This window comes from Prunus persica, chromosome G1, assembly GCF_000346465.2.
Source record: "Prunus persica cultivar Lovell chromosome G1, Prunus_persica_NCBIv2, whole genome shotgun sequence".
NCBI lineage: Eukaryota > Viridiplantae > Streptophyta > Magnoliopsida > Rosales > Rosaceae > Prunus > Prunus persica.
This window is the reverse complement of record NC_034009.1, coordinates 21,555,854-21,563,913: the sequence shown is the minus strand read 5'-3', so window position 1 is coordinate 21,563,913 and position 8,060 is coordinate 21,555,854. Positions and strand designations below refer to the sequence as shown.

At 37.9% G+C, this 8,060-nt stretch overlaps 3 protein-coding genes and 1 long non-coding RNA gene across 4 annotated transcripts; 1 reads left to right on the top strand and 3 right to left on the bottom strand.

Annotated features, from left to right (window-relative positions):
- Nucleotides 626-3,161, top strand: LOC109946566. Its single transcript, XM_020554828.1, has 2 exons — nucleotides 626-1,781; nucleotides 1,937-3,161. Exons 1-2 carry the CDS (start codon nucleotides 674-676, stop codon nucleotides 2,986-2,988), a joined length of 2,160 nt encoding a protein of 719 aa, XP_020410417.1. The 5' UTR covers nucleotides 626-673; the 3' UTR covers nucleotides 2,989-3,161.
- LOC109946787 lies at nucleotides 3,699-4,135 on the bottom strand. Its single transcript, XR_002269867.1, has 2 exons — nucleotides 4,038-4,135; nucleotides 3,699-3,953 (listed from the first exon to the last, which is right to left on the bottom strand). It is a non-coding gene; the product is annotated as an uncharacterized LOC109946787 (long non-coding RNA).
- LOC109946599 (101 kDa malaria antigen-like) lies at nucleotides 5,300-6,335 on the bottom strand. Its single transcript, XM_020554948.1, has 2 exons — nucleotides 5,601-6,335; nucleotides 5,300-5,356 (listed from the first exon to the last, which is right to left on the bottom strand). The coding sequence occupies exons 1-2, from the start codon at nucleotides 6,273-6,275 to the stop codon at nucleotides 5,300-5,302; spliced, it is 732 nt and encodes a 243-aa protein (XP_020410537.1). The 5' UTR covers nucleotides 6,276-6,335.
- On the bottom strand, nucleotides 6,360-7,823 carry LOC109946791. Its single transcript, XM_020555613.1, has 4 exons — nucleotides 6,977-7,823; nucleotides 6,737-6,871; nucleotides 6,586-6,661; nucleotides 6,360-6,370 (listed from the first exon to the last, which is right to left on the bottom strand). The coding sequence occupies exons 1-4, from the start codon at nucleotides 7,805-7,807 to the stop codon at nucleotides 6,360-6,362; spliced, it is 1,053 nt and encodes a 350-aa protein (XP_020411202.1). The 5' UTR covers nucleotides 7,808-7,823.

Here is an 8,060-nt window from a genome sequence, read left to right as displayed (position 1 = left end):
TCTAATTGGATAATCTTTGGTTCGATTATCATGCCGAATCGCTCAAGTTTTGGGTTTTTCGAGCTCAGTTTTGTGGCTCGATTTTGTGGCGCGATCTTGTGGTTCAGTTTTGTGGCTCGATTTTTTTTGCCTCCTCTGTTATAAACTGCATCTGTTTGTTGGAGTGTTGGCAGAAACTGCATTGCAGTTTCTGGTTTCATAAAGGCAATGTAACAACTGCTCATGGAGTTAAATGTGTTTTGATATTAGTTTTAGTACTTTTAACGTGGTTTCCTTTTGGTTTCTATTCGATTTGTTTTGCCTCCTCTGTTATAAACTGCATCTGTTTGTTGGAGTGTTGGCAGAAACTGCATTGCAGTTTCTGGTTTCATAAAGGCAATGTTACAACTGCTCATGGAGTTAAATGTATTTTGATATTAGTTTTAGTACTTTGAACATGGTTTTCTTTTGGTTTCTATTCAAATATAAGGGTATGTTATCACGTAAAGTGCAATGTTGTTTCTGTTATTTCAGTTTTTGACTATAAACTGCAGTGCAGTTTCTTGTTTCATAATTCGATTTCATACTAATATTTGGATTTCTATTGGAATGTTACAACTGCTCATGTACATTATTTAGTGATTTTAATTGTTTTCTGTTTTTGTTTGTTGTTTTGTTTGCATTTTCAAGGCTAATGGAGGTGTGTGTCATTGCCAAGTGCACATATAAGTCGGAAACCATCATGTTTTCAGTTTCATCAGAGTCATCCATGGTTGATATTTTGAAGACTTTGTGTCTGAGGTTTAGGGGTTTGCAGTTGGGTTGTTTCACATTACGGTATTCGGTGCCCAGTTATCCGAGTTGTTTTCTAGAAACGGATAGCGATTTGGACTTGATGAGGACATTTTTGTTGATATCAAATGAGAAGACTGTTGATATTTTAGTGAAGGATTTATGCGGGAGCAGTGAATATAGTGGTGATTTTTGTGTAAATAAGGAGTTGATAGCATGTGAAAAGGGCGAGTCGTCGTGTTCTAGTACTGTCGAAGACAGAAACGAGTTTTTGGGCAGGTCGAAGAGAGCAAGTGCTAAGCCTTTGTTGTCGGATGAGTGGGAGACATACATACATCATGTGGGGCAGAAGTTTGACGGTGGTGCAGAGGAGTTCCGGTTGAAATTGTGCAAGTACGCTCTTGAAGTAGGATTTAATTTTTTATATGTCGGCAATGACAAGAAGCGGGTGGTTGCTGTTTGTTCGAATAAGAAATTGGAGGGTTGCAGCTGGCGTGTTTATGCTTCTCGTTGTGAAGCTACTGGCAGTTTTGTAATTCGAACGTTAAATAATGTTCATACATGTGCGGGTCGGATACGGGAATCAAAGAGTAAGATGATGAGGTCTCGTGTGGTGTCCTCCCTCATTGTGGACAGAATTCGTGCAAAACCAGAGCTGAAGCCAGTTGAGATTATACACGAGTTCAAAGATTATTATGGTATAGACATTTCATACTACCACGCATGGTTTGGCAAAGAGTTAGCTAAATTGGACGTTCACGGTGATGAGTCGAAGTCCTTCAACGAGTTAGTGTGGTATGCAGACGCCGTAAAGGAAACTAACACTGGTTCTCTCTGCACTCTTGATTGTGAAGCTGGAATTAATCGCTTTCGACGGTTTTTTGTGTCTTTTGGCGGTTGCATTGCTGGATTTCAATATTGCATACCCTTGTTGTTCATTGATGCTACGTTTTTGAAGAGCAAGTACAAGGGGCAGCTTCTCTGTGCTTCGGGAAAGAATGGAAATCAAGGTATGGTTACTGTAATGTATTGCAGATTTTCATTTGTTGCAATTTTTAGCAGAAACTGCATTGCAGTTTCCCTTTTTTGAGTAGATTTGTTTTCATAAACTGCACTGCAGTTTCCCTTTTTTGCTTATACTTGTGCTTTTGGTTTTGTTTTGCAGGGTTTTATCCTCTAGCTTTTGGAGTTGTTGATTCTGAGACAGAGGAGAATTGGACTTGGTTTCTTCAACATTTGGCTTCTATATTGCTACCGATGGGGAGAGTGGTGACCTTTTTCTCGGACCGCAATCAAGGTTTGTTAAATGCAATGGGGTTTGTGTTTCCCGGATGGCCTCATTCTTACTGTTATTATCACCTCAAACAGAATTTGATATCAAAGTACCCGAAGTCAGGTTATGGAAAACTGCTCCAAGACCGTGTTATCAATTTATTTAGTAGATGCGCATATGCTGTTACGGAGGAAGAGTTTAAGGTAGCAATGGAGGAGTTGGTGATTGTTGGGAGTTCGAAAGTGAAGACATTTATATCTGATTTGTCTAGAGATCACTATGCCAACGCATTTTTCAAAGGAATGCGTTATGGGGAGATGGCAAACAGTTTAGCGGAGTCCTTTAATAATTGGGTTGGTGTGTTTCGAGATTTGCCGGTGCTACCTTTGATAGAAGGGATTCGACAGAAATTGATGGTATTGAATTCTCAACGACGAATTGAAGCGGAGAAGTGGACAACAGTTTTGTGTCCGGAGATGGAGACTAGACTCTGTGAAAATGCGGAGGCCGGTAGGACTTGGGCAGTTCGTCGTTCTAATTGCACTGTTTTTGAAGTATTTGCTGATTATTCTGTGATGGTTGATCTCGAGCAAAGGACTTGTTCTTGCCGTCTTTGGCAAATTGACGGTTTTCCTTGCACACATGCGGTGGCTGCAATCCTAGCAAAGAGAGATTCAGTTTATGATTACGTGGAGTGTTATTACAAAACCGACTTCTTTCGAAAAGCCTATGAGAGTCCTATTTTTCCTATTCCAGATATTGGGAAAGGATTGGGCAGCAATGGTTCTGCAGCTGGAGTTGTGCTTCCGCCAATTACAAAGAGGCCAGCCGGAAGACCACCAACAAAGAGGATCAAAGTTTTTGGTGAATTTAAAAGGCCATTGAAATGCAGTCGGTGCAGTGTTGCTGGGCACAATAGGAAGACTTGCAAGGCTATTATATGAACACTCCTTCTCATTTGACAATTTTTTATTTTAGATATGGTTTAGCGAATGTATAGTCAGTTTCTGCGTTGCACTTTTTGCAAAAACTGTATTGCAGTTTTAGTTGCTTGTAATTGGCTACACAGCGTCTAATTGGATATTGTGATTCTTTTTTGAAGTTAATGAAAATTATACAATTGTTTAATGAGTGGATATTCGTTTTCGACTGCCATTCAATGCTTGTTTTCAGATTTTGAGCAGATTTTGTTGCAGAAACTGCAATGCAGTTTCTGTTTATTTCAGATTTTGTTGCAGAAACTGCAGTGCAGTTTTTGTTTACTTGCATTCAATGCTTGTTTTCAGATTTTGAGCAGATTTTGTTGCAGAAACTGCAATGCAGTTTCTGTTTATTTCAGATTTTGTTGCAGAAACTGCAGTGCAGTTTTTGTTTACTTGTTGCAGATTATGAGTAGAAACTACATTTCAATGCTGACCTACTTAAATGTGTTTTGAACAAAGTTTTAGTACTTTGATTATGGCTTTGGCTTTTGGGTTCTTGTCACATTTTTTGAGCTGATTTTTTATTTTTATTTATTTATATAAACTGCACTGCAGTTTTAACTGCAGTTTTAATTTGTTGCAGTATTTTTGACCAGAAAATTCAGTGCAGTTTGTTTGTTTCCTTTTGGTTTTGTTGCATCCTGTTCCAAGATTATATTACAGTTTATATGTATAGGAAATATGTTCTCATATACCATAACTAGAAATATTTACAAACATCCACAAGAATTAAGATACATATTGTCTTGAGTTAACGAAAGGCAAATCACTAGAGACGATTAATTACACAGTTTTTGTGGTGTAGGAGTTTTGTGACATATTGTGCTCGATATTCATTCATGAATTTCTTGTCCACGCTTTTTGGAATGGGCTGTCCTTGTGCTATTTTATCCATATAGAACATGACGAACATGCCGCAATCCAATCTGCAAATGAAATACGAGATTAGTTTTTTTTGCTTTTGAATGATTTCAAACTGTAATGAATAGTTGAGTAGACACAATTCTTACGAAGATGCACTTTGTTGAGCACATTCCATGTCATCCTCAAATGGAAACTGCAATGGATTTTGCATAATCCATTTGAGAGTGAGTTCTTCATTTGGAGTCAAATCTTTTTGTACAACTGTCGGGGTCCCTTCCTTTTGCTTCACAAGTGTTGGTTTTTTTTTTGTTTCTATGAACACTTGTGCTTGAGGTCTTATATATTCTAGCCACCCTTCAACAATATTAACCTGTTTAAAGAAGAAGAAAAAAAAGAGAAAAAGAAATGGTAATCAGTGCATTGCATATTATAGTTTTGGTCTGAAATTAGCCAGTATGTATAATACAGAAACTGCAATGCAGTTTCTGTTTGTGTTTGTGCTGAGAAATTAAGACAGTTTCATTCCACTTACAAAGTTTCGAGCAATGTCAATGCACCTTTCTTCTTTTCTACGTCCCAACGATCTAAGTGGATTGTAGTGTCTCCACTTTCGTTCATTTTTGTGAAATGTGAGAAGTGTGAAGTGGAACTCTTCTTGTGAAATAATCGGGAAGAAAAGAACATTGCATTTCCCGAGTTTTTCAAGTAAGGGTTCATACAGGAACCTGTGCCAAGATGGCTCTAGGAAGCTTTGCATGTAAGCCTGATATCACAGAATGGCAATTTGTTAGTATATATTTTTCGAAAACTGCAGTGCATTGTCTGTTTAAACAATTTTGAATTTTCAAAATAATACTTACCCAAGTCCATGTAGACATGTACTGTGGACTCTCTGTCTGCATGGGCTCTATTTTATCCTCTATTTGGATATAGGCCTCAATAACCTGTTTCACATTGATTGGAGAAAAATGGAATTATAAATGGGGAATATAGGTAGCACAAATAAAAAATACAGTGCAGTGTGTGTTATAGAATTGGTAAATACTTACGTTTTGTGACAGTTCCAGGTCCCATACAATATCTTTGAGATCATGGTTTGTCACTTTCTCATCATTGAGTCCTGCCCAAAAGATATCACTGCGGATTCGAATACATGAAATTCACAAGATTAGTTTTAGTTTAATTGTAATTAAAAGATGAAAGAATTGTTATTTTGGAATAGAGATGTTACCGAAGTTGAGTGCTTAAGTAGTGTTTTTCAATTCTTTCCCTGTCCGGCTTTGAAATTTTCTGCCACACCTTTTTCTGACCCCATCCTAGTTTTTTCTTTGTTGGCTTTTTTTGTCCTTCATCTTCATCACTTGATTGTTGTAGATCCACAGGTATTGAATCATGAAGGCTAGTTCCTTTAGGGGGGGTCAGGAATTGGATTTGTGGCATCGGGCTGAGATGCCTCTTGTGTTAACTGCAGATTGAAAGGAAACTAATTAGAAACTTCATTCGATAAAACAGAAACTGCAATGCAGTTTCCATTTCTGTAAAGCAGATAACACACTGCATTGCAGGAAACGGAAACTGCAATGCAGTTTCCATTTCTGTAAAGCAGATAACACACTGCATTGCAGGAAACGGAAACTGCATTGCAGTTTCTGTTTCTGCAATGCAGAAAATAGAAAAAAGCAGCAGCTTGAACTGCAGTAATTGCATACCTCCTCGGAAGAGATAAGCTTGAATTGTGGTAGTTCTTCATCATCCTTTTTTGCCTCCTTTTTTGTTTTCTTATTTTTTTCGTACACATAGCAAGATGCTTGAAGCCTCTTTCTTTCTCTGTTCTTCACCCTTTGTACTCTTGAAGGAACATCATGTGTTGGAGCATCTTGCTTCTTCTCTTCTTCTCTCTCTTCTTGTTGCTTCTCTTCTTCTTTCTTTTCTTCTTCTTTCTCTTCAACTGGTTGTGTTGGTTGTTTTGTAGGCAGATCCATCTCCATTTCAAAGATTGTTGGGTCTGACAACAAGCTTTCAATTTCTGCCTTGTACTTTTCTTGAATCTCCTTTTTCTTGGCAATCTTCTCCATGTCAATACCAGTTTCCTTGCCTTCCAATTCTGCAATCCTCCTTTTCAGATTTTGTATTTCATTAAGCTGAACTGTAGATTCCACTGTCATGGTGGCAGTCACACATTCTTCATTATCTAATTTCTCTATGTATGTTGCCAACTCCACTTCCAGCTCCTTTGATCTCTTTTCTGCTTGGATAAATATATCCCACAATTCCTTCATTTTCTTCTCACTGTCTTCATTTTTTTCATCCTTCCACAGTTGTAATCTTTCCGGGCAAACGAAGCTAGGATCTTGTTGTTGGCGGTAGTTGATTTGGTCTGTCATGGACTTCACCAAGAGGTCTTGAATTGCATCATCAGGTTTTCCCTCATCATCTTCTTTTTCTTTTTCTTGCATATTGAACAGAAACTAATTAGAAACTGCATTGCATTGGAGGAAACGAAAACCGAAATGCATAATTCACTGTTTAGAGATTCTTATACCTTGTCAAGAGGGTCTCCCTCTTCTCCGGTAGTTTTTCTCTTTTTATATGTTTTCAAAATACCCTGTACAATGAGATTGAATGATTCAGAAACTGCATTGGATAAAATGCAAACTGCAATGTAGAAAACACAAACTGCAATGCACTGTATACAGATTTCAATTATCTTCTCAACAGTGTCTTCCTCTTCCCTGGTAGTTTTTCGCTTTTTAGGAGTTTTGAAAATACCCTGTACAATGAGAATGATTTAGCATGGATTCACATTCAAGATACATTAAAACAGAACATGCGATAAATTGCATACCTCGATGTCATTCAAGTCCTTTATTTGGTTGAATCTTGTGTGGAGTTCCACAAGACTCCATTTAAGAATGGCAGGAGTTTCTTTCTCCTTGCCAAGGATTGGTTGTATGATGTTTGTCCTCTCACACAGTAGAAACTGCACAGTTCAAAAACAAGATATATCAGAAATTAGGTTGGAAACTGCATAGGATAAAACAAAAACTGCGTTGCAGTTTCCATTTCTGCATTGCAGTTTACTTACCAATATTAGGATAGTGCAACCCGAAACAGCTCCTATAGAGGCTTCTCCTCCCTTCTTTGCTTTTGCTTTTGCTTTTGCGGTCAAGGATTCATTCATGTAGTCTGAAACAGCTCTTGCCCATGAATAGCTTGAAAGTGTGTCGAGATTCACGCAGTGCTCAAATAATTTCCAATGCAAAGTAGATGAAGAGTTGGCAAAAAGGAATGTCATGCACAGCAGAATCAATATTAGGCTGACCACCTCCTTGTCGTAATCAACTTCTTCTTCTTCTTCTTCTTCAGCTTCTTTCTTTTCTTTTCCTTTGTTCGTTTTTTTCTTTTGCTCTGTCTTTGCCTTTTCTTTCTTCAGTTGGTTTGCCAAGGCAATTGTCTTTTGTAATTTTGCTTCTACCTGGTTTTTTGAAGGTTTTCCCTTTTCTCCAAAGTGCCTTGTTCTGAAGGTAGCAGTGTACCTATCATTGACAAGTTTGACAAATTTGCCTTCATTTGGCAGTCCTAGAATCTGAGTCACTGCATTGCTTGTGATTTGGAATGATTTGGTTCCAAATTTGAAGGACTTTGTATCCGGATCAAATTTCTTGAGCAGCTGTGCTAAGTCAATGTCCGACTTATTCATGTTATTCATGTCAATTCTCTGGCGGTAAAACAGCTCGATCAAGTTCCAGAAAGGGGTTTTCTTGAGAAGCTTCTTCTGCCTTTCATTGAGCTTGTCCTTTATGTCTCTAATGATGCTGTTGAAAGCATAGGCATTGCACCGAAATTGGACATAGTCCGGGTGCTTTGCTTTCCGATCATAGTTTGGCTTTGGCTTTGTTTTGATCCTTTGAGCCATCGTTTTGATTCTGCGCTTTGGTTGGTTTTCAGCTTCATTCTTTTGTGGTGACATTTCTTGTTCCATTTTGTGATATGCACTGCAGTTTTTGTGGTCAAAATCTGCAACAAACAACCAGAAACTGCTGCTCAAAATTTGATGTGAAAAGAAACCAAAAGGCAAGAACAGTAGCTAAAACTAATATCAAAACACATTTAAATTCATGAGCAGTTATCACATTCCCATAAACCCTAGCAAAAAGCACTCTGAAATT

Coding starts and splice junctions, on each gene's coding strand:
- LOC109946791 (XM_020555613.1), bottom strand. CDS start 7,807: ATGGCTCAAAGGATCAAAACAAAGCCAAAGCCAAACTATGATCGGAAA. Junction 6,872..6,976: donor GTTGCACTATCCTAATATTG/GTAAGTAAACTG, acceptor TGAACTGTGCAG/TTTCTACTGTGTGAGAGGAC. Junction 6,662..6,736: donor AGGACTTGAATGACATCGAG/GTATGCAATTTA, acceptor CTCATTGTACAG/GGTATTTTCAAAACTCCTAA.
- LOC109946599 (XM_020554948.1), bottom strand. CDS start 6,275: ATGACAGACCAAATCAACTACCGCCAACAACAAGATCCTAGCTTCGTT. Junction 5,357..5,600: donor AGCTTATCTCTTCCGAGGAG/GTATGCAATTAC, acceptor TTCAATCTGCAG/TTAACACAAGAGGCATCTCA.
- LOC109946566 (XM_020554828.1), top strand. CDS start 674: ATGGAGGTGTGTGTCATTGCCAAGTGCACATATAAGTCGGAAACCATC. Junction 1,782..1,936: donor GGGAAAGAATGGAAATCAAG/GTATGGTTACTG, acceptor TTTGTTTTGCAG/GGTTTTATCCTCTAGCTTTT.